Source organism: Saccoglossus kowalevskii, chromosome 5, assembly GCF_978046115.1.
Source record: "Saccoglossus kowalevskii chromosome 5, keSacKowa6.1, whole genome shotgun sequence".
NCBI classification, from domain to species: Eukaryota; Metazoa; Hemichordata; class Enteropneusta; family Harrimaniidae; genus Saccoglossus; species Saccoglossus kowalevskii.
In genome coordinates, this window is record NC_140645.1 from 14,884,872 (window position 1) to 14,911,341 (window position 26,470).

Genomic DNA, 26,470 nt, shown 5'->3' on the forward strand with positions numbered 1-26,470 from the left:
AGATACAACTACACCATCATTATTTTTGTAATTTGATTCAATATGGCTGACTGACGCCCAAATTTCATATAAAAGTCCTAAATTGTCCATTTTACATGTCCGGAGCTGTTTCTCAGAGATGACTAGGCCGATTTGGATCAAAGTTGGTATGAAGATCATGCATATTGGGTTGTAGGTGCAAGTCATATTTTTTTCCCCTGATTCAAACAAATATGGCTGATTGGTGGTCATTTTGTTTTTCATTGTATCCATGCAACTGTCTCTTGAATGCCATGAACGTTTGTTTAAATTTTGTACAACGATAGTATACCAAAGGATACATCAACATGAACATTTTTGTAATTTGATTCAATATGACTGTTCAATTCTTAAAGCACTAAATCATATTTTTTTTTACAAATCCATCTCCTATTAATGGTTTCAATCTAATCTCAATGACTTCATCAGCATCAAATTGATATGTCAGATCACAATATTTTGGACAGGGACTGTCATTAACAATGACTTGTTTTGATGAATATTTTTGGTAAAAAGTGATATTTTTGAATTCTTATTGAAAATCGTGAATCTTGTTGCTGTGATATTGAACATAAGATGGATCTCTTTGATTTGTTAATTTTGATATATCTTTCATTTTGGTAAAAAGTGATATTACAAGCTATACAATTGTTTTTTCTCTGTATATAATTGGTATTAGAGTTTATTCATTCATATACACTGATGAATTCAGTGAGTGTTTACGACTGGTGAGTGAAAACTGGCGGATAGCTTCTATCATGCAATACTGCATATTTTTCGGGCATGTGGATATTTTGACATTCATCATTGTTTTTCTTTTCATGTTTTTATAACATGCCATCGAAGTCTAATACAATGGAACAAAATTATTCCCTTAATACATGTGTTCATACTTTAGTTTGTGTACTAATGCACAACACTTTGGCTATGTTTAACATAATATTTATCTGGTGAGTGTGCCACAGACTCAATGGGAAGGCCAATTCCACTGGCCGAGATTCATTCACTAACGAATGCGACTTTGGGGGAACCTTGGTTAAGGTCCGCAGGTGCTTGTGTTCGGCCTGGTTGACACCAGGATAGCACATTAAAAAAAATGCCATTTGAAGGTGCATTTTGCTACAGAAGTCATATCTCTCTGTGTCAGTACTAGCACTTGCACTTGCAATTTGCACATACAAAAAAAATGTCAGGAGAGACAACAGTGGCACTCAATGTCAAGAATTGTCGCCTGGCACAAGAAATATTTAAAAAAATAAAAATAAAAAAAACAAAAACATTTTGTACTATATACATTCACGCACAATTCCAATTTGAATTACATGGGTGTCTCTGAATCTTTAGACTATTTCATATTTCTTTAGCAGAAATGCATGTATTATTGCATCACCTCGCTTCGCTTGTATCGCTTTTTCTCATAAATTAGAGTACAACTAATCGTTGAACATGGTTGCTCTTATTGTAATGCTATTTCCAACAGTGTTGTTATTTTACCTTCAAATACTGGAAAGTAGATACATTCCTTTGCATATTGAAAGTCGCACAATATTTGACAGGCGCCCCAATGTGAAAATAAATTGTGTGTTAATCATCAGAATAATTTATCATAAATATCTCGTAGAATGCAATAATTTGCCACTTTCATGCAATTCTTTTGCTCAAAATAAATTTGATTTTCATTACGAATCAAACTTCGTTTGAATCTAAGCAGTTTTGATTGCATTTGCGCATGTCCCTCATCAAAAAGGTTGTGCCCAGGAGTATGGGCTCAAAACTGCCGAAGTCTAATCAAACATTACAAGCAATTTGTTAATGGCAACAGATTTCCGGATCTGTTTACTTTGGCACTTGCCGTAGTCCCGTGCCTTTTAAACTTTTTATCCTTGGCAGAGCTACTGTCACAAGACGCACACCACTGTACCAGCTGTTGTGGAACGCTGTTCAAAGAACTGGTGAAAATGGCTAAATTCGAGAAAACAGCACAAACTTAACTTTGAAAGAATCCTGAACAACCAAATTTATATATGTTGCAAACGCAGGGGTAATCTTGTTACACGGTTCAGGGGAGTCTCAACAACCATCCCAAAGTACAATTTTCTGAGAGTTTTCAGCCTTTGTTTTCACCATGATGGTTGCCAGGCGGTGAAAATGCCTGGATGTCCGCCCCGAGAATACGTAATAGCTCAAAAAAATTACAAAATATAATTACAAAATGTAATAAAATAGTTTTATTTTATACTATACATTTTTGTACATACTATGAACAATTTTAAATAATACAAAATAGTTCTGACTAATACAATATATAAAGGTATATATTATTGATCTTGGTTTTACAGGGAAGCAATGATTGTTAAATTTATGTGAGAAGACGTGTCACTTGTGTTATAGTATAGGGTCAACCACTGAAGCTGCTGTATTTTTACAAATAGATTCATACCCCATTTTTAATTTTTTTTAAATAGTTTTTTATTAATATCTAGATTTTTTTTTCAATTGAATGAAATTATGTTTAAATTTTTGTCTCATAGAGAGCCAGTTGTTTAACGCTTAGGCCAGACTTTTTTTTATTCCTTGTTTCTCGAGTTTTTATAAGGCAATTTTTTTGAGGAGGAATTAATTCTTTTTTTCCATTAGATTTGTGTGATTCTCAAAGAATTGTAAGTGAGATCATTATGCTGAAATAAAATTTTATTTTTATTTCATTTTCGTCTCCTGTTCATTCGGCGGGTTCGCGAAACAAGGGATAATAAAAGTCTGGCCTTTACCTTTATCCCAAATATTTGCAATCTTTTCACAAGATCCACAGACTTTTATGAAACTATATCTATCAATCTTCTTTTGCAGTGTGAGATTAATAAATAGAAGTGTACATATAAACCAATAACCGAATTCACTGTGCATCCCTAGAAACTTCCCCTTCATATTTCAATGAATCAGTGTTGCCCTGTCAATGTAAATTCTTGAATAAAATCTTGGATTGCTTTCACAAGGCGCAAGTTATTGTCTGACTACATAAATAGGTCTAGAAAATGTGATTATTCGTTAGAACAAAGAAAACATATAAAATATATTATTTTCTGTAATAAATTTCCAATAAAATACATTGTTTGTTAAATTCACCTAGGTGCAGCTAATACAATTACTATATTGGCAAGATTTGATATCATGATCTCCGCTTACAAAAATGGAATGTTGTACGTTTCAAGCTAATTAGCATATGATTTGCATATTATGTAAATTATAAGATTTGATTGACACTAAGCGCAGTAGACTAAGATTCTTCATTTTCCTCAGCCAATAGTTATATATATAAAGGTCAAATCAGTACGAGACATTTTTAGTCATATGACATACATCAGTAACTCCTCGACAAAATCATGATTCTATTGATTCAACCAGCATTGGGTTACCATTAGTCTGCATCATCAACTGCAAGATAATTTGGATCATTTGCCATGGGGTTGCTTCTGTTCTGTTTTTTTTCTGGAGATATCGGGCTTTTCCTTGATCTTCCCATTTTGAAGGAATTCCATATTCTAATAGTTTTGTCCCAGGATCCGGAAAGATACTAAAAAAAAAAACAAAAAAGAAATTATTGTGAATCTGGCATGAGAAAATTTTGTTATGAAATCATTCCATGCATATCATGGATGGAGGTGGGTTAACACAATTTTGACACAAAATGAAAATTTGATGAAAACAACACATAAAACTATTTATTGAATTATTAAACTCAGTAGTACATGATACAACATAAATTTGAGAATGTGTGGTGTTCTTAAGTTGTTAACACTATTGTTAGTGGCATATATACCACACAGCAACACTCATATGAAATGTCTACCAGTCATATTTTACTGGATTGTGAAATAACAACCACTTAGAGGGTCAGGTTGTTTTGTCTGTATTACTATCTGATATGCCAGTATGTATAATAAATACTGACATACCTGGCCTCATGTATAATAACGACTCGCTTACCTGGCCTCTATCTGGTATATGAATAATAACGACTCGCTTACCTGGCCTCTATCTGGTATATGAATAATAACGACTCGCTTCCTTGGCCTCTATCTGGTATATGTATAATAACAACTAACTTACCTGGCATTTATCTGGTATATGTTTAATAAAGACTCACTTACCTGGCCTCTAACTGGTAAATGTATAATAATGACTAACTTACCTGGCCTCTATCTGGTATATGTATAATACATCGTATTGCATCTTTGTGTCCAATATTAGTCTGTACTAGTTTATAGTCCTCTGCGTCATATACCCTAAAACAATTAGAATACATTACATTAATTATCCACATGCAGTTCACATTTAATTTATACAATCTGTCATGCACACTGACTTTTCACCTCCAGACATTCTTGCCCAAATTTGTCTGCATTTTTTTCTCATATTCTTCAATATTTCTGGAAATAAACCCTAATTTTGGAGCCAACAGGCAAAATTTGGGTCAATTTACAGTAAATACTAAAAAAAATTTGTTTTTTTTTGTCCTAATCTTGTGAAGGAAACTGCAGACTATAAACAGGACTATTTTGTGAAGTTGATGTGATGAAAAGACGGAACTGATAGTATGAAAAGGTTAATTTTATTTCTCTGTATTTTCCTCTTGCATTTCTTGACCTGACCAGTATTATTAAATGATTTGTGTCTAAATTATTATTACATTATTATAGTTGTTGAAGTTTTGTTGAAATAGAAGCCTAATTATAAATGATAATACTCAGAATTTATTAATTTTGCAAAAAAATTGTAATCCAGGGTAATTTAAAAATAATGAATTTAATTTTCGAGAAACTGATGTTTGCATTTTAATAATGGATAGTGGTCATTTTGGCAGTATTTTAATATTCTTATCATAGGTTTCTATGGCAGAGATATTTCAAATTGTAGGCTGGTGACAGAGGCTGGAAAAATTATATACTAGTATTGTAAATGATGGGGTAATTTTTACTGTCTTGAATTTTATAATTCTGGGTTTTATAAAGTGTGAAAAAATGCAATTTTTCCTTAAGGTAGCGAGAAGGTTTTGTGACGTTTTTAAATAAAACATTCTCTGTCTGTTGTCTCGTTCAGAACAGTAATTTAGGTTATATATATCAAAAGACTAAGTATAGAGGTGCAAGTTCGCACAAACTGGACAGATATTGTTTACATAATTATCACGTGACATCAAAAATGGCGAACCTTGTAAAAATGACTAGGTCGGCGATTGCGAGAGCACACTGCGGAATTTCCTGGTGAAATTTACGTCATGCATTGTCCGTAATCAAGTCCATTGAAATGCGTCTCCGATAATCAAAAGACCTATTATTCCGATTTCTATGCAGGTTTGTTTTTTTGTCCCCAAATTATTTCATACTTGGCATCTTTAACAGACTATTATTCTGTGACAAAGCATTTTCTTTAAAAACCCAGACATATTTCACACCATCATTATCTTTTGAACGATAACTGCGAGTTTGAATGTCCTAGTCCGAACGCACTTGATTTGGCGGCGGTCCCAATGAGTCGTACTCGATCAAAACTTCAACTCGAGAAAAACGCGAAAAACAGTTTTGGTTAATAAAACACTGTAGATTTGCTGCATTATTATAAATATACACTAAAAATGGCCAAACATATTAACCACTGATATCATAGAACTCATAAAGAGTGTCAGATAATGAATAATTTCAAGCTCGAGCGTGAAAAATGAAGAAAACTGCTGGCATTTGAGTCCGTATTCCAGGAACGTTCTGGTTTTCCATTGTTATGCAAACGAACAAAGAGGGATAATCCTCTGAAAAACATTACTGTCCCACTGTACACGCTGACAGTTTACAAACAAGCTAATCCTTCAAGTGTATCTGTTAAGACATCTAAAAACGGTTTTCATGGTGAAACAAAATGACCGATGTTTGAAAAAAAATTGCTGTGTCAGAGTGCGACACTGAGTGGCAGATTTTTCTTTGCCTCGTCTGTCAACGCTTTCTTTCTTTTCTTCGCCATTGCATTAGAAAAAAAAATGTATTAGTAAAATAGAATATTGACTTGGAAAATAAAACGATTTAAAAGAAAGTTGTGCAAAGTTACAGTACTCCTTTCGCACAACCTCCCGCCCGCTTCCGCTTTCCAATCACCTTTTTCTCTCGCTTTTGCGACCGCTTGTTGAATTCGACCGGACAATTTCCGCTTTATTTTCGACAGCGTGAACCCCGTAATATCACCGCCCACCTGCTCGCTCGCGCGCATTTAAAATTCAGACTAAAAGAATAATTTCCGAGGTTCACATTGTCTTATAGGAGTAATTGTCTTTCTGGTTTTTATAGATGTTGAACAGTTGACAAAAGTTCAAATACTTTTTGTTTTAACTATATATAATTATATGCACGCAACCTGACCTTTTGACCTCGATTTGGCTTGGACTGAATATTTTATTTTAAACAATATTCTGACGTGAAATACAAAATGTATTTCAACACAAGTACGACATGGTTGTCTGGGGTTTCTTTCCTGATTGTTGAGTCTTCGCAATGTGTTTTGTATAATTATTGTTGTTTTCCCCCGATGTTGAAGGACCGTAAAGCTAAATGGCAGTTACATGCATGAGCTGAGTGAAAGAAAATATTTCTAAGCCTAAAATAAAACCTAATATTACACCTTTGTGTATTTGTTAATTTTACATATGTTTGTCATGACAGTATGTTTGTAAATATCTAGAAAATCTCGTCTTTCGTTGATAATTTTGATTGTTTGTTTGGAATGTCGATCCCCGTTGGTTTCTCCATACTGAGTTTAGGAAGGGCGTCGATCAACACCGTGACAACCAGCCGAGAGAAGACAAACATTGACCGTAATTCATGGGGATCATGTCCGTAATTTGTGGGCTGAAACCCCAAATAATTAATCAATATTATTATTTTAATATATATTTTATTTTACATCGCAAAACTAAACCATGCCCAAAACAGAGCTAGAGTTGTTCGCGGTGAAACAACCGCATTGAAGACGATGCAACTTCAACTAGCCATTTCTTACCTTGAAATAAAAAAAATAAAAATTCGAAGAGCATCGGGGAAAATATTAATAATCATCCTTATCAATCGCTTGCTTTATTTTATTCGAATCCATGAAATTCACGATTTTTTTTTTAACATTGTTGGCAACTTCCGCGCTAAAAAAGATTGAAAATGTGGATGTGGTTATTTTGCAAAGTCCTGTTGATAATACGGACAAATATGGTTCTGTGACCCAGGTCGTGCTCCGATCAGGTGACTCTCAGCCACTCAATGATGTTGTAACAAAGCATATGTGACGCTAATTGAAGGGTCGTCGTACCATCCAATCACCGGCGTCGATTCACATAGTTTTTGTGCTGTGACAGGCTTCAAAATTATTCGCTGAAAAACATATATTTTGACAAACTGATGGAATTTGACCTTAGTTCAAAAAGAAAATACTAGGCTAAGATACATTAGAGTTCACGCGAATCAGTTTTCTCTGCAAGTTGTGAAATAAAGTAAACCAGAGTAGCGTTGATGATTTTCAGCCCTGAAGGACTTCCGTGTGAATCCTGAGTTTTGAATTGTTCATCGACTGGCCACCAAATAGTTATGGCTATAACTAAATTTGACACGTTTTTCTTTTAAGCCCAATAAATTATTCATACATGTCAAGCTCTGTTCGATTTTTTCAGGGCATGTGGCCGTTTTTAGTCGAAAATATTTTTTGTGGGAACACTTTTGCGGTACGTATACGGTATAGACCGAGCTCATTCAATGATCGTGACTTAATTTAAAAAAATTAATGTCATATTTCACCAGATGTGGATTCAGTATCGTTTCTCTACTCTGTCAAAATGAGTTACCTAGGCTTTTTTCACATAACTGTCTCATTAAAATAAAAAATAAAAATATTACATCTAGAACAAGCACCCAAAACACGTAAAAAGAGGTCCCAGTTCAGTTGCTTTCACGATACAAGTGTCATACAACTACTAGATTTGAAGTGTCGTACAGAATTTAATAATAGTTAATACTAGTTGTATGTTCACACTTTAATATCAAAACCACCATTTCGACCACCCATGTGCCAGTTTTCAGTGTTTGGGCGAGCGGTCAATGTTTTCAATGAGCGAGCGAGCGAAAAAAAAAACGCGATTAAAATGCGGTCGGTTTCTGGTCGGACAAGACCGCGTGGTCGGAAATTAAGCGATAAGTGGTTGATGTAAAAGCGTAACGTTGGTCGAAATGAGTACTGTATGACCATGTTTCTCCGAGGAAGTCTCGACTGACAATAATGCTGACAATGGACGTTAGATAAACACGCATTGTTTGCAACTGGAAGCTTATCACCCGTTATATCAGAATCGTCAACAACAGAGTATACAGATAAGATGTTATCATTTAAACCCTTTCAAAGATAAACATTATGCAAATATCCACGAAACGGCAGTTGTAGTCTTTTCTGCTAGTGTTTTAAAACACTAATTTGAGCAACGTTATTTCGCAATTTTGATCTTTTGTAAACCTGGGGTGATGTATCAAGGTCTAAAGTAACCGTTTTATCAATTTTTGAATAATCAAGAAAAAAGTGAAAATTTCCCTTCTCGCTACCTTAACACTTTCTTTGATTTAATTGCTCTAAAAATAGCAATTTTGAAAAAGATATATTATATAATAAGTCACTGTAACACAAAGAAATGCTATTTCATTGTCCTATAGGACAGTGTCTCTGTGATTGTACATAATAAAACAATGAACATTGTCAAGCAAAGTTTTCATAAAAATTATGAATAGTCTTCTACCTTAAAGGGCGGTGGTCGTCGCGCTGCGCATGTACAACGTTAAAGGCCGAGAATCATCGTACATTTGTGTTGATAAACATTGATTTACCCACAATCCATTGCGATCTTCTAATGGAAATCACAAGCATGAGGGTTTAACCTGGGCGCACTAATTACCAATGGTCACTCCTTCGATACCTTCCAATCACCTAAAAATACCTCATTAAATCACGGTAACGTCTGAGTCTGTACTCGTTGATCAAAGTAGCCATATTTGTTTATATTATGGTTTATATAAGACCCATGTATCTCATGCATGCGTGGCGCAACGACTACCGTCGTTTAACCAATTATTAAAGTTCATTATTTTCATGCAGTTTGTAAAACAGATATTGATTGTCACTGATCAGGTGATGAAAAAAATGTCCTCACAATCTAAACATAAAATTGGAAAAATGATCATGAATCATTAAAAAAACTTTTGTTACACTTTGCTGTTGTCAGGGTAACACAAGAATGAACTAGAGTTACAACACCACTTACTTGACATTGTTGCCAACACCTGCAATGATTGCACCATTTATATTATCAATACAAAGTGCAGTCACAGTGCCATGAGTTGCTAATACCTGCTCACAATTCATACCGTCCTCTGACTGGAAAGAAATCAACAATGTAAATATGAAATTAATTACATTTTAATATTGGAAAAGGACTGAGGGACAATATAAAAATAGTAATAACATATTTATCGATTCATCTCATACATTGAATTTCACTATTTTGATCATCGTTAAAATCGCATGGTGTCGCTAAAGCCGGTCATTCAAAACCGGCCCACGTACCTGTGCGTAATCGCGTTAGAAAAAGCTGTATAAAATTGCAGCTAAATTGAGTCAATCTGATTGGGCGCAACAAAGAGCTTGCGCCACCAAACAGAGATGCCGTATCATAAATGTGAAGATCGGGGAGCTCATCACAGATTAAAACAATGGCGGCCTGTAGGCTTCGCGCGATTCAAGAACAGGTCTATATTTGTTGACACGTTTCCAAAATTTATTATTCCAACTTTGAAAATTGTTTGTGGGCAAATGAATGAGGACGATGTAATGTCTAAATATTTGTGCAAACTATGATTTAGTAAACTGACAAAACTGTTGAAACTGATAACTTGCCCGATTTGGTCTTCGTTGCAACACAGTCCAGGGACTGTGTTTGCAACAAACACGTCATTTTCCTCAGATACAGCACTAAGCGCTTTCTTTTGATGATCAGTAAGTTCGTTCAGAGAAAAAGCAAGCAACACGTTTATTTGATTCCGCCATTTTAATTTTACCAAGTAATGTGTTTCTTTCATGATTGGGTGATGAAAATGATCCGAAGTAAAGCTTATAATCGTTTTAAGGCGTGTGACATTCAGTAAATCGTGATGAAATCTGCCAAGGGTTAATGTTGAGGCTTCTGCCGAATAAATGGTTTTTAGCTGGCGAAGATGTGTTTTTATGTTCTCAGCATATTCACTGGGTTTTAAGTTCACAAATTTGCCAGTGAAACAATAAGTTCTATTGTTATTTTACTTGTTCACATAGCTTTAATTTAGCTGATTTTACTTATTAGCGAAAACAGATAAATTAAAACCCAGTGAATAATTGATGCATTTACAGTACTTAAGCAATAATTATTTTACACTTAACACTGGATACACACTGCTGACTTACCCATATTCTAATGGTACCATCCTCAGAACCTGTAATCCAAGTGTTTTTTATGGGATTCCATCTGACTTGCGTGATTTCGCCATAATGGCCCTGCAGTGTATTACATAGTGTCATCTTTCGTCCATCTTCGCTAAACTTACGAATATAAACCATTTTGTCACTGGAGGCATAGGCAAACTCATTGCTGGAAAACAGAAACAGTAAGCATGTAGAAAGTAAACAATATAAGTACCGGTAGTTGAAGCTTGTTGACTAACATTAGATATTATGCATGTTACAATGTATACAAATTAGTATGTTCCAATTTCAAGTCCAAACTAATCAGGTCTTCAGGACTGTTCCTAGGGTTATCTATACTACCTGTCATTAGAATGTTAATTCTTAAAAAAGCAGCGGAAAAGCCACTTTAATTTAAATTAGGCAATTAATATGGATATATTTAAACTCTGTCTGCCTTCGTTTTGATTTTTTGCTTATTTTTATACAGAGACGTGTTGTTTTTACTCAGGTATTAACGTCCAAACATTTGAAATAAGGCTACATAAAAACAAATTATAGTTGCAAAAAAACGAAGAACATTGTACATGAAGCACCCCTCTGTAATATCTACATAAAAAAATATATTCAGTCGTGCTGTAAATTAATTATTAATTGCGTCATTAGCCGTTTTACTCCATTTTCGCGTATTCTTGTGATCACGTGACTTGGTATTTGCATAATTTAAAAAAATTGCCATATTTCCAAAGTTTAAAACAAGATCATTATTATGGTATATAACATGTATGGGTAAAATGTATGTTTCAGTCTGTAAATTGAAGCCAAAAAATTGAACCAGCGAGCGTATGCTAACCCCTTAAGTCATGGCATTGTTTTAGATCATTTATGTACTACCGGTAAGATTAATCAAAATGATGATTAGTACTTGAGATATCAACGGAAAAGCTTGAAACTAATTAGGTCATTAATCTGAATAAGTTTTGTCATAGAGTATCTATGTACCAAGTTTTTTGTAATGTGAAAACTAGTACTTAAGATATCAGTGGAAATGCCAACTTATGATTATGCAAATTAGGTCATTAATATGCATAGATTTCAAAGTACAACTAATCAGTTTTGTGCAATGTCATAGAGTATCTATGTACCAAGTTTCTTTGTAATGTGAAACCTAGTACTTAAGATATCAGTGGAAATGCCAACTTATGATTATGCAAATTAGGTCATTAATACGCATAGATTTCAAAGTAAAACTAATCAGTTTTGTGCAATGTCATAGAGTGTTTATGTACAACGTTTCTTTGTAATGAGAATATTAGTACTCAAGATATCAGTGGAAAAGCCAACTAATGATTATGCAAATTACGTCATTACTATGCACAGACCTAAGTTTGCATTACTTTTAAAACCGTATGGCTTATACTTCAGCCTAGAATTCATGCAGCATTCCACTCACTATATACTACATAAGTCTTAAAGGGGCATCTCCAGTTAAGCCTAATCTTGCAACAAATTTACTTTCTGGAATAAAATTACAATAAGATAGATTTACATTGTAAACAACATAAACAATAGTATCCCATGATTCCTTGGTGCAATCCCTGGGTTTAGAAGGTTCCCCTTTAAGTGTCAATATCTTACCGTTTAGGAGAGTAATCCATGTCGATAATGATACCATCACATGCTAACTCTAGTTTATCAAACGATCCAGGATTGGTATTACGGAAGCAATCATGTAATCTAAAATATATATTAATGGTTATCACTAGTACAACAAAATGCGTTTTAAATAGAGTATAACGTATAAAAGTTAAGTAAAAATTTGCACTTACAATCCTTTCTCTAAATCCCATATGCAAATTCTTCTGTCCCAACCACCAGATATCTGAAGATATAATGTATGATGCATATGGTGAGATACACATATTCTATTCTATTCTATTCTATTCTATTCTATTCTATTCTATTCTATTCTATTCTATTCTATTCTATTCTTCATGGCCTAATCATTTGCTTGATTTAATTTCTCCTTATGTCCCTGATAGCTAGTACTTTAAATTAAAGCCAGTAATATGCAAAGATAACAACAGAATACATACCATACAAGTGAATTTAAAAACTAACGAACAACTCTGCAGCATCAAATCTGTTAATATGAAATATATTCCCCTTCTACCATATTCTATTCTATTTTCTATATTCTATTCTATTCTATTCTATTCTAGCATATTCTATTCTAGCATATTCTATTTTATTCTAGCCTATTCTATTCATATTCTATTCTAGGATATTCTATTCATATTCTAATTTATTCTAGCACATTCTATTCTATTCTAGCATATTCTATTCATATTCTATTGTATACAATTCTTTTCTAGCATACATATATTTTATTCATATTCTATTTTATTCTAGCATATTCTATTCATATTCTATTGTATACAATTCTTTTTTAGCATACATATATTCTGTTCATATTCTATTCTATCATATTCTATCCATATTCTATCATATTCCAATTTATTCTAGCACATTCTATTCTATTCATATTCTATTGTATACAATTCTTTTTAGCATACATATACTATTCATATTCTATTCTATTCTAGCATATTCTATCCATATTCTATCATATTCCAATTTATTCTAGCACATTCTATTCTATTCTAGCATATTCTATTCATATTCTATCATGTTCCAATTTATTCTAGCACATTCTATTCTATTCATATTCTATTGTACACAATTCTCTTCTAGCATATATTCTATTCATATTGTAGAATATTCTATTCTACTCTAGCATATTCTATTCATATTCTATCATGTTCCAATTTATTCTATTCTATTACCGGTATATTCTATTTTAGCATATTCTATTCATATTCTAACCTATATAATTCTATTCTAATGAACATATATTCTATTCATATTCTATTCTATTCAGCCTTTTCTATTCATGTTCTATCATATTCCAATTTATTCTAGCACATTCTATTCTATTCTAGCATATTCTATTCATATTCTATTGTATACAATTCTTTTCTAGCACACATATATTTTATTCATATTCTATTCTATTCTAGCATATTCTATTCATATTCTATTGTATACAATTCTTTTTTAGCATACATATATTCTATTCATATTCTATTCTACCTTTTCTATTCATGTTCTATCACATTCCAATTTATTCTAGCACATTCTATTCTATTCTAGCATATTCTATTCATATTCTAACCTATATAATTCTATTCTAGTGAACATATATTCTATTCTATTTAGCATTTTCTATTCATGTTCTATCATATTCCAATATATTCTAGCACATTCTATTCTATTCTAGCATATTCTATTCATATTCTATTGTATAAAATTCTTTTTTAGCATACATATATTCTATTAATATTCTATTCTATTCTATTTAGCATTTTCTATTCATGTTCTATCATATTCCAATTTATTCGCGCACATTCTATTCTATTCTAGCATATTCTATTCATATTCTATTGTTTACAATTCTTTTCTAGCATACATATATTTTATTCATATTCTATTCTATTCTATTTTAGCATATTTTATTCTTATTCCAATTTATTCTAGCATATGCTATTCATATTCTATTCTAGCATACATATATTCTATTCATATTCTAGAATATTCTATTCTATTCTATTCTACTCTAGCATATTCTATTCATATTCTAGAATATTCCAATTTATTCTATTCTATTATATTCTATATTCTATGACATTGCAATCATGATCTATTCTAGCATATTCTATTCTATTTTAGCATATTCTATTCATATGTCTAACCACAATGTAACAGCACATGATAACTCACCATATACGATGTCTTAAATCCACATTCTTTTGGCACCACAGCCATACAGGTAACAACGCTGTGATGAGCCATTAACACATTCTTACAAACAAACCCAGCTACTCGATTCGTCACAGAGTCATTCTCCTATAAGCCAACAATTGTCAAATCATTGAATATTATTAATGTTATAATTACCATAAAATCTGTATTAAAAGTAGCATCCCTAATAGAAGTCGCATCCCATTGAGAACAAAGAAAAACACAATTTCTCATACATTTGTATTTGTAGATGATCTACCGTAATAGAAACCGTATCTCCACTGTTGCATTGTACCATTTTAATAGAAATCGCGGCTTCTAATACAGATTTTATTCTAATTAACAACCATATGTTTTAACAATTTTGTTTAATTTTGTAAATCCAGAGTTCCAATTACACACTTTTGGTAAAAAGTATGAGACTAGAATAAGAAGTTGAGACTTTCTTACAATAGGTGACAAATGTTATTATTCTCAACGATATTGATGAGAATTTTTATATTAGCATGGTTGAATGGTAACAATTTGGACTCTTGCACAATAAATAGTGATAATTTATATTCTATATTAAATTATATATAATATTTTCGGGGGCGGAGTTACATCACAAAACATTCTATGTTCCTTGAACACATTCTACTGTACAATGTATTTCTATGAGCTCTGAGCTAGGAGGAGCAGATGGAGTCAAGAAAACAGAAGAAACTCAACTATGAAGTAATCTGACACAACCAAATTGATATATTTATATAGGAGTATTCTTATTACATTCTTCAGGATAGTCTCAACAACCAGCCCAAAGTACAGTTTTCCAAGAGTTTTTCGACCAATGTTTTCACTGTTGCCAGGCGTTGAAAATGCCCCGATGACCACCACCCAGAATAGCCAAAATTTATTTTCAACCACGGGACATCTGGTTGTTGTACAACATTCACGAAAATATAAGTGGTGATATTTTACCATTGACCTTCAATCTTTTTGACTCCATATTTTTTCCAGCCAAAATTTTGGTCAAAAAAATTATATATTTGTTTCGTAATTTTTTTTATTTCCATACTTTTGGAACACATACCAGTACTGTAAAAGGCTTATGTATTCACTGGGTTTTAATTTTGCTTATTTCGCTGACTGGAAAATGCGCTAAATTAAAACCCAGTGAATATGTAAAATTTAGCATAGAACACATTATCTAAATGATAAAACCGTGAATTTAAAACCCATTGAAGATGCCTGAAATGGTAAATCAGCGAAAATTAAACCCAGTGAAAATTAGTCATTTTATAGTATATAATTTTCCATTACTTGATCAAGATTTGTAATCTTAATCAAAATTTTGAAAAAAAAATCTTCAAAAAATTATGCTGGATTTATTTGATGAAAGATGGATTACTGAGTGGTAACAAAAGAATATCCACATACCTGACCATTGTGTATTGCATTTAAATAGTTTTTCCTAAGTAGCGTTTTACGTGGCAGTAACAGAGAGTCTCTTGGAAGTAAAATACCATATTTTTTTATAAGATCTTCTTGGCCTTCAGGTTTCATGTGCTGTAAAGCATTGACGGCATCGTCATCAAACCCCCAAACATCTGAAAAAATAAGACGATGGTAGTATACTGTAAACCATTTATTTTCACTATTTTGAAGCTTTGAGCTATTTCATGAACTTGACAGAGAAAAAATAAGTTCTATAGTTGTTTTACATGTTCACATAGATTTAATTCAGCATTTTTTACTTTTCTGCATAATTAGCAAAATTAACATGCCATGCATGGCACAGTTCCCGTTAGTTATCAAATTTAAGATATATAGTTTTGTTTATAGTAATATAGCTTGAATATAACCATGTCAGGAATATGATTTTTTAACATTAAAATGATTGACATTTGTATCTAATCGTCAAACAAGTACTTATCCATATTGAGAGATATTGCTCTGGAACAGCATTCAAAATCAGCCATTTTGAATACATGTATATGTATATATATATATATATATAAAATTTGAATATAATCAGTCACAGCATTTAAGAGATATGGCTCTCAAAGCCCAATCATTAAAACAAAATGGCCGCCAGTCAGCTATTTTGAATCCAATCTGAAAAATAAAATGACGTGCATCAGGAACCTGTAATGTCTAATGTATGTTATACATCCATAAATGCAAGAAATGCTTGATATTTGAGGATTTTTTTAGCACAAAAATAGCCACCATTTGGCCACTTTGAAAAGGATCGTCAAACCAATATATTCGTATATCTATGACAATGTATAATGAATACTGTAGAATACTTTATTTTCGCTTGGAATTTATTTTCGCTGAAGGGATGATTCCGTGAAAATAAAATCCAGCGAATATACTTTTTTTCCTATATTTCACATTAAACTCATGAAAAATCAGTGAAAATAAATTCCAAGCAAAACGCCCAAAACGCCTTTTCAGCGAAAATTAATTTCAGCGAAAATAAAGTATTCCACAGTATTAGAAATTTGAACATAATCAGTCAAAACAAGTCAGACATATGAGTCTGGAAACCCATTCATTAAAAAAAATGGCCGCCAGACAGCCATTTTGAATCTGATCTGACAAATAAAATGATGTGCATCAGGAACCCGTTATGTCTAATGTATGTACCAAGTTTGAGCGAAATCCATCCATAAATGCTTGATATTTGATGATTTTTTAGCACAAAAATGACCACCATTCGGCCATTTTGAATAGGATCGTCAAACCAATATATCTGTCTATCTATGACATGATGTATAATGAATATTTAAAATTTGAATATAATCAGTCAAAGCATTTAAGAGATATGGCTCTCAAAGCCCAATCATTAAAACAAAATGGCCGCCAGTCAGCTATTTTGAATCCAATCTGAAAAATAAAATGACGTGCATCAGGAACCTGTAATGTCTAATGTATGTTATACGTTTGAACAAAATCCATCCATAAATGCAAGAAATGCTTGATATCTGAGGATTTTTTTAGCACAAAAATAGCCACCATTTGGCCACTTTGAAAGGGATCGTCAATCCAATCAATATATTCGTATATCTATGACATGATGTATAATGAATATTAAAAATTTGAACATAATTAGACAAAACAAGTCAGACATATGGGTCTGGAAACCCATTCATTAAAACAAAATGGCCGCCAGACGGCCATTTTGAATCTGATCTGACAAATAAAATGATGTGCATCAGGAACCCGTTATGTCTAATGTATGTACCAAGTTTGAGCGAAATCCATCCATAAATGCCAGAAATGCTTGATATTTTATGATTTTTTAGCACAAAAATGACCACCATTCGGCCATTTTGAATAGGATCGTCAAACCAATATATCTGTCTATCTATGACATAATGTATAATGAATATTTAAAATTTTAACATAATCAGTCAAAACAAGTCGGAGATATGGCTCTAGAAGCCCATTCATTAAAACAAAATGGCCGCCAGTCGGCCATTTTGAATCTAATCTGAAAAACAAAATTATTTGCATCAAGGTCTCATAATGTCTAATGTATACACTAAGTTTAAACAAAATCCATCTGTAAACAGCAGAGAAATGCATGATTTTTATGATTTTTTAGCGTAAAAATAGCCGCCATTCAGCCATCTTGAATCAGATTGTAAAACAAAATGATGTGCATCAAGTTCCTATAATGTCTAACATATATACCAATTTTGAACAAAATCCATCTGTAAACAGCTGAAAAATGCTTGATTTTGATGATTTTTAGCACAAAAATGGCCACCATTCGGCCATCTTGAATCAGATCGTGAAACAAATTGACATGCATATGTATAATATCATGTATGATGTATGTGTGAAGTTTGATTGTGATTGGTCAAGGCATTTGTAAGATACAGGTCCGGACGCACGTACAGACACACGTACGCACGCATGCACGCACGCACACACGCACGCACAAACACACAGAGGTCAAAACATAAGTCCCCGTTTTCGGACTGCATTCGAACGGGGACTAAAAACCAACGAATGATTGATGCTTTAATGATTAAAGCAGGAGGGTGGTCACCTGTGCATGCACGAGAATCGAGTCGCAATCGACGATACCAACACACGATAAAAAAGCAAAGGCAAGGCATGGGTAGACGCTTTTATGTAAACAATGGCACACTATGGCCATCTGACACATGCACAGGAGACGACTCCCTCGCTTTAAATCACATGATAGAAATAACTTGCGATGCATATTTTGATTTCTTGAAAACAAGACTACAATATCTGCTCTATAACAGTATTTTCTTTATGAGAAGTGCATACAATGTATGATACAAAAATCAGATTTATTATATACTAAATCATTGAAATATTACTTATTTTGACTTTGAACACTCATCTGTAATTTGCGAGGGCTATTAATAAAACAAATTTGATAATAGCATACATGTGCTTATATAAATTGCAGAGGTTTCACATTCTGTTGTCAAATTTAGTCATGATCCAATATACAATAATGTGGTTTACATGTGCTTGAATTTGGGATGCACTTCTAATAGAGCAAATACAGGTATTACCGAATTCTGCCGTAAATTTGCGGTTACTTGGTCCCATTTCATTTTTTTAAAAACCCCAACTGCCGTTTAATGGCCCTAGGCGAATTTACGGCAGAATCCGCTAGTTGTTAATTTTCTCAATCTGTACAGTGTTCAGCCATACAACATTGCAATATACAAAGAAATCTTTGACGTTGAATTTTTTATTTGCTATAAAATTATCCTTTTTTCAGTTTATACATATATGTACATGCACACAAACATATCTCATAGTATCAAATATTCATTTAACTACCGGTATTCATAAATAAGTATTGAATAATAACTGCAGTGGAGTGTAACAGAAACCAAACTTACAAATATTGCTGTCTTCTGATGCAACTAGTAAGAGATCTAGAGTTTCCACAAATATTGATTTCAGATGTGCAACGTTAGCTTGATGAGTTCTAGACTGGAAAAGTGAAAAAAAAAATGTGAATTAAAATACAATTATTTTTATCACATTCACTTTTGTTAAAAAGACATCACCCCTTTGAGAACCAATGTCAACTTTCGTCATCTTTCACCAAATAAAAACCATTATTGGATAATTAGACACTTCCAAAGATGCAGCCGAGCGGCATCGCATCATTTATGGGACGCGAGAGAATGCCGATCACCTGACTTGGGATTTATTTGGGATTTATTTGGGATTGTCATTGTCATTTTATATCTTTCGAATCATAGAAATGGTTGCTTTACAGGAAATCACTCATCCTTGATTAGATACCTAATTGTCATTTTTTTCAAGGACCAATAAACGAGTTTCGAGTTATAGCGTCAACAGTAGGTTTCCGTGCAAGAATTATAAGATGGTTTCTAGCTTGCACAATGTATTCACTGGTTTTCCTGGTTGTTGTCATTCTGATGAGCTATCAAACATTAACATGGCAAAATCAACACCCTATGCAGACAAAATTTGACTGTTTTTACACCAGAACGCACAAGTTCCTAAGCTAATAGCAGAACTCAAAACTTGTCCATGAACAACTATGTCATTTGATCAAATTAATCAAACAAATTATAGAAAATTACATAAAAACAAGCAAAATTTAGGGGAGTTATATAAATATTACGGTTTTTCAAATTGTCATTTAACTTTAGTTTCAATCAACCTGACCAACGATATGTTAGTATGTACTTACAGCAGGCATGATTGGCTTATTAAATGTATAGTAACTGGTGGCCCGTGATTGGTGAGATCTGGTCGGCGCCGTTTTTGGTCTCTGCTGCCCTTCTGATTCTTTCTTCAAAATGTTTTTGATTTGTATCACTTTACTTTTAGCATCTCCCAATGGAAAAGTTTCTTTACTGAAAAAAAAATGACAAAACTGTGAGTCTCAGAACATAATTTATTCATTGCAAATAAAGAAAGATGCTTTTTGATTGGTTGGTTGGATTGTTGGCAGTTGTGACAACAAATTTGATTGGATTACAATGCTCCAATTATGCTTGGTAAGGGGTGTTGTGATTGGTCTACTAACCTATACATAAAATGATTTGATTGTAGTCTTTCCCATTTATGAACATTGCCATCACTGCCTCCATTAAAGATTAAAATTGGAGCCTTAGAAGCTGGAAGATAAAATAAATAATTACATGAATATATGAATAATTAATTTATATATATTTTGTAAGCACATGTAAGTTGCTTTGGGGGTACTAGTAAATTGTTTCCCAATTAACCTTACATACAAATGCCCACCAAGATTTTGTTTAGGCTTCTTTACCAACAGACTTCCTCGGCCGAATTTGTCTGCACTTTTTTTCTTTATATTCTTCAATATTTGCAGAAATGAAATTTAATTTCAGAGCCAACAAGTAATAATTATGCAAATTAATTTATTCTTATATACTTACTATAAGTCAAACTGTCAACATTATGTCTACATTGCAATGCTGTGATACAACCAGAAGGATTGTACTTCCAAACAATAACATGTCGTCTACTCGTACAGCCTGTAACATTAACAAATTCTTATTATTATTCTTAGAGGCAGACATTCAGGCATTTTCATCGCCTGGCAACCACAACTCTTTTGAACAAGATTACCCCTTGCAGAATCAACATATATACATTTGATTGCCACAGGATTACTTCAAAGTTGAGTTTGTACTGTTTTCTCAAATTTTGCCGTTTTTGACGGCTCTTTGACCGGCTTGCACAGAGCCCATAGAAATACATAGTACAATGGTGCATACACCCAATTTTATTTAAGGGATGGGTCATTAGCGTCTGGGGGGGGGGGGTAAAAAGAAAGGAAATCAGAACAAATTCAGAACAACAGTCTTGGAAAGCAAATATTTCAAATAAAATAAATAGATGGCAACTTAATCCATAACAAAATCAATCTTGCTGGGAATTGTGAATCAGAAAAGGAAAACAAAAATTAATAACAAACTCACCTATGACTTGATTCATTTCAGGAAAATATTTAAATAATTGTAAATGATATTTTTCATTTTCTTGACCTTGGAAAGTACCAATGAAATCGGACACCTATAATGATATTAACCAAATTAGTATGGTATTAAATGGGAATGGGTCGTCACATCCATATCACTTACCAAAAGAAGTACCCCCTCTACAACCCAACTGCACTATTTCATAAAGAAAGAATTTGTTACAATTGTAGTTGAGGGCGCTCTATAAATAAATCAAAACAGATGAATCTACAAAAGTGAAGGACACTTAAAAAAAAACTTAATTCCCACGATTATGACTAAGGACTCATTGGAAAACATAATAAATTTTGTTGGATCGACTTATTTCTGGACTGTTTTGCTTTAAAATTGTGTTTTATGGAATTGTTCTAAAAATTATTGAATGGTATTTGGGTCATTTTCTCAAAATACTATAATGTAAGACACAAAATAATGCTGTTTATATTGCCATGGAACTATAGCTGGATGAATAAACATTAAAAAAAAATTACATTGTAACTTTTTCAAAAAATAGTCTAGAGTGTATTACAGAGTAAAATGAACACAACAGAAATAAAATTGAAATGAAATTTGTTTATCAGAGACAGCCATGTGACAGTCATGTGACAGTCATGTGACAGTCATGTGACAGCCATGTGATTTAATAATACTTACATTTTCCCCAGACTTTGGGTCATACATACTGGCCATAGCAGAGCCACTAGCAATCCACACTGTTTTATTCCTTGGCACGTAACAAAGACCTGTTATCGTTGCTAGGAAACCATCTAGCCTGTGCGTCAATTGGCCATCCTGCGACCATATTTTGACTATTTTGTCAAAAGATCCAGATAAGAGTCTGAGAAAGGATAATAAAATAATACCAAAGTCAATTCTGTAACACTGATCATCATTGGCTATCAAACTAGAATTCCTAACTAACTAGCCAACCACAGACCATTTTCTGGCTTGAAATAATTTTGCTATTTTCTCAAGTGTTTAAACCTTCATATGAGACTATATGTCTTCATGCCACGTATGCGTGAGACATAAACAAAGATGGCGGCTTTGGCTGTTGCACACATCAACGAGTACAAACTGAGATGTTACAAAGCTTTAATTAGGTATTTTTTAGGGGATAGGAAGTTATCGAAGGAATCACCGGCGGTAGTTCATGCAAGTCACGACCAGGTCAAACCTCATACTTGTAATTTCCATTAGAAGAGCGCATTGGATTGTGGAAAAATCAAAGTTTATCAACACAAATGTCACACATGCGCAACGTAATGACCACCACCCTTTAGTATCATAGAGTAATAATAGATCTGTTTTTTTTAAAGGAAGTATTGCTCTCAATATTTTTTTTCATAATTATAGGACAACAATCTTTATGTCATTCAATTTTAGTTATCAATCACTTGCCACTTCTTATCACACTCCCAAATTCATTAATGTGCTCGGGAAAGCCATATATAATCTCATCAGTCATATTTATAAGAAAGGACTTCATGGTATAACAAGCTTTTTTAAGGCATTGAATAAAGTGTGTGACAAAAACGCTTTAACACAACATTGTCCATGCAAGTAACTTTCAGGTATGCACAATTCTTACCTTGTATTATTCTCTGTATCTTTTACTAAAATTAAACATGTGATTCCAGCGTCATGGGCTTTATTATTGCTATCAGGAGAAAAAAAAAATAATACATTTAAATAAAATAATTAAATTAATATTTCTGAAGATTTGAATAACAGAAGCAGTAAAGAAAAAAAAAAGCAAACAGATGTATTTTAGAGACATAGTCGTTACCGGTTTTGGCAAAAATTCAAAATTAAATTGTTAACAGTAAAATAATATTAATCATGATACATAATACTGAACTTTCCAAGAACCATTCTCATTGGGTTATTGATACTGCATTCAATCATCAAATGATAACTATGCATTGTTGGGGGTCAATGCACAAAAGGTCAGAGAAGATAGTCCAGAATATCCAGAATAGTCCAAAATATCCAGAATAGTCCAGAATATCAGGAATAGTCCAGAATATCAGGAATAGTCCAGAATATCAAAATTTTGTTGAATTTTGTAAGGATCATTGAAACAACAATTCCATTATGATTTGTTCACATATGTGTTTTTTTTTTCACTCCATTCTACAATTTCTCCCAACATGTCTGAGAAATTTCTAAAAAAAAGTTTTAATCATTGCAATTACCAGAAAACTGGAAGGAGTTCACGACGACTTGGATTGGAGACAGAATCCAGACACATTATTTTACCATCATATCTGTACACAGAGAAAGATATATTCAATATATGCACAAGTAAAACATTTGACAAACATTGATTTTCCCACAATTCAATGTGCTTTTTTTATAAAATCACGAGTAATGTAAAATCTGTATTAGAAACCGTGGCTTCTATTAAAATGGTACAATACAACACAGGGGATGCGGCTTCTATTAGAGCATCTACACATATGAGAAATGATGAATTTTGGATTCTCAATTATTCAAAAAGAATGGGTGAGACTTCTATTAAAGAATGCAGCTTTTAATACAGATTTTTCAGTAGCAGTTAGACCTGGATGTAACTTGCACTAATTACCACTGGCGACTAATTAAAGCTTGGTAATTTCTCATTTTATACTTATTAGCGTCAAAGTCAAAAGTCATCATCTTTTTTTTTATATGAGACCCATGTGACGACCAACATCCCTTTTACTATACAATAAGAGCATGACATGGTGAACTAGTCTTACATTATGCAAATGTATTTAAATGTCATATATATGAGCCAATCAAACTTGTGCCATGGGAAGTATTAAAACATTCTGTTCATTGATGACTTCATATGCAGCCTGTGTGTAATTCCTTATAGAATATTATACAAACCCTGGTGGCTAGATGATCGATAATGCTTATGTTAACAATTAACCTCTCATTAGCTGACTGTGATGGCTTTAACTGGGTGTTTACTACATGTTGTAGTTGTCTTGGACAATTTAAAAATTACATAGATTATAGACCAGCACATCACATATTTTCTCTATTATTAGTGAATGCACTTGCGTAAATGTGTCTATGGTAATTCGGTAAGGCATATATAACAATGATCCAACCTAATGCAAATTGGCTCATGTGCACTTCCATGGGAGATATACACTTTTAAACAGACCAATATGTATATACATGTAAAATGCAATACATTCAATGAGAATTTTCATTCAACAATCACCAAATATCACAGTTAGTTGGAATGACCATTAGCATACTCACCCGGCAGAATATATTCGTGATTCGTTACATAGAACACATCGTATTATATCAGTATGCTGGGTCTCTTCGCACTCGATTGCCGACTTCAAATCTATAACATGACCACTTTCTTTATCTGTAAAGTAAGACCAGATTCACACTCATTAATATTCATGAGCTAATTTAATGAAACTGTCGGTCATTATTGTTCGCAAGCTGATTAATATTCATTAGTCATAATTATTCATGACTCATCATCACAAGCTCATTAATATTCACAAGCTCATTAATATTCAAGTTTTGGAAATCCAGATTCAGTTTGGCTGTTTATTTTGACACAGCATTCAACTATATTGAATAGAATAATGTTTTATTACATCCTTAATGAAATCTGACATTTCAGTTTTGGTAATTGCTGTATTAAAGCTTTTTTTAAAATAAACTACAATTAAACTACACATACAATACAATAATAGATTTCAAATAAACAACAACTAAATCACACTGAAAATATAGCACAACAATACATTAATTGATTATCACCTTTTCTGTTCTTATTTTGTAGGCTTTCTGTATGTAATTTAATAACCCGAGTAGACATTGTTTGTTAGTTGTGTTGAAAATGTAAATAAATTTATCTTTGTTGTTGTAATTTTTGAAATTTGGATTGGAGAATAGACTTTATAAATCTTGTCTATTTTTCTGTATAGAGATCACACTCAGTGATGAAATGAATTTCATCCTCAATCACGTTACATTTGTCACATTTCCTGTCCTGAATTTTTGTTTTTGGTTTTGTGTGTCGACCCACTTCTATGTACAGTTGGTGGCAGCTAATTCTAAATTTGCCCAACAAAAAATATTTACATGAGTTGGTTATTGGGGGGGGGGGGGCAAAGTTAGGTTTTGAACACTATATGAAGGGCAAAATATCTCGTGACTCTTTAATGAAATATTGGTGGCCATTTGTGAAAATAGGTCAGTGAGTGAAACAATCCATATTTTCTTCAAATTTTGTGTTGAGTCTTTGTATTTTTGTGAAAGGTCATATACATGTAATGTATGCAAGCACTCTCAAGAAGGTTTTGATGGTCATTTGCATATATCTACTTGTCATAAAACGAATCCTCAATTATCAGTGGGGAACCTGAAGGAGATCAGTAATTTTGGTAATAATCAACTTACTTTCGTCTAATTCATATACTTTCAGGGATGCGTTGAAACCACACACTAATTGATGCCGTTTATAATTCATAGATATCGTGTACACAGGTGCACCAAGCTGTAAGCAAAAAAGAACATTTTGAAATAAGTTTGCGAAGGGGAGGTGTTAGATATATAAATACAGTTCCCTTGTTTGAAAAAGAAAGATAACAGCCTTTAGGGAAAAATGATACTCACTCACCATTTTCAAATTTTAAATCGAGAAAGAGGATATCTTTTCTGGTCTTATACAGAAATTGTTATTGGTTTCGTATTGAGAAAATGTATGTTTTGATTAAAGCATCAGTTATTGTATCGTGACATGAAAAACATATTATTAGCTTAAAAATGTAATTTTTATGTCTACTGTGGTGCATCTACATTATATTATGTAAGCGAAGCGAAACGAAACGACCACTGACAGAGAGTGTAAAGTAATACCCCTTATAAATGTTTTCCTTGATAAGCGCTGTGTAATATTTACACAGTGATGTTTCGCTCTAGTCTGGTGTTACTGGTAGTGGTTGTTAGAGAAAATAACAGTATTTAATAAAGCCATATTGCAAAGGTCCAATATTGACAAGCTTACAAGTCTTGTTGCTTTTTTGAAAATTTAAATTTTTTTTATTAACAAT

General features: G+C 32.8%; 1 protein-coding gene across 1 annotated transcript in view; it reads right to left on the reverse strand.

Annotated features, from left to right (window-relative positions):
* Positions 1 to 2,223: 2,223 nt before the first annotated feature.
* Positions 2,224 to 26,470, reverse strand: part of LOC102806264 (uncharacterized) — a 41,548-nt gene continuing 17,301 nt past the window's right edge. The window contains exons 4-21 of the mRNA XM_085499145.1: positions 25,818 to 25,914; positions 24,654 to 24,768; positions 23,591 to 23,662; positions 22,984 to 23,052; positions 22,047 to 22,230; positions 21,354 to 21,447; positions 20,808 to 20,906; positions 20,432 to 20,522; positions 20,093 to 20,258; positions 19,266 to 19,359; positions 15,802 to 15,971; positions 14,362 to 14,487; positions 12,351 to 12,403; positions 12,160 to 12,258; positions 10,525 to 10,708; positions 9,350 to 9,462; positions 4,208 to 4,301; positions 2,224 to 3,589 (exon numbers count right to left, since the gene is read on the reverse strand). Of these exons, the coding sequence (XP_085355271.1) occupies positions 3,434 to 3,589; positions 4,208 to 4,301; positions 9,350 to 9,462; positions 10,525 to 10,708; positions 12,160 to 12,258; positions 12,351 to 12,403; positions 14,362 to 14,487; positions 15,802 to 15,971; positions 19,266 to 19,359; positions 20,093 to 20,258; positions 20,432 to 20,522; positions 20,808 to 20,906; positions 21,354 to 21,447; positions 22,047 to 22,230; positions 22,984 to 23,052; positions 23,591 to 23,662; positions 24,654 to 24,768; positions 25,818 to 25,914 (2,076 nt within the window). The 3' untranslated portion in view covers positions 2,224 to 3,433. The remainder of the gene's footprint in view (positions 3,590 to 4,207; positions 4,302 to 9,349; positions 9,463 to 10,524; positions 10,709 to 12,159; positions 12,259 to 12,350; positions 12,404 to 14,361; positions 14,488 to 15,801; positions 15,972 to 19,265; positions 19,360 to 20,092; positions 20,259 to 20,431; positions 20,523 to 20,807; positions 20,907 to 21,353; positions 21,448 to 22,046; positions 22,231 to 22,983; positions 23,053 to 23,590; positions 23,663 to 24,653; positions 24,769 to 25,817; positions 25,915 to 26,470) is intronic.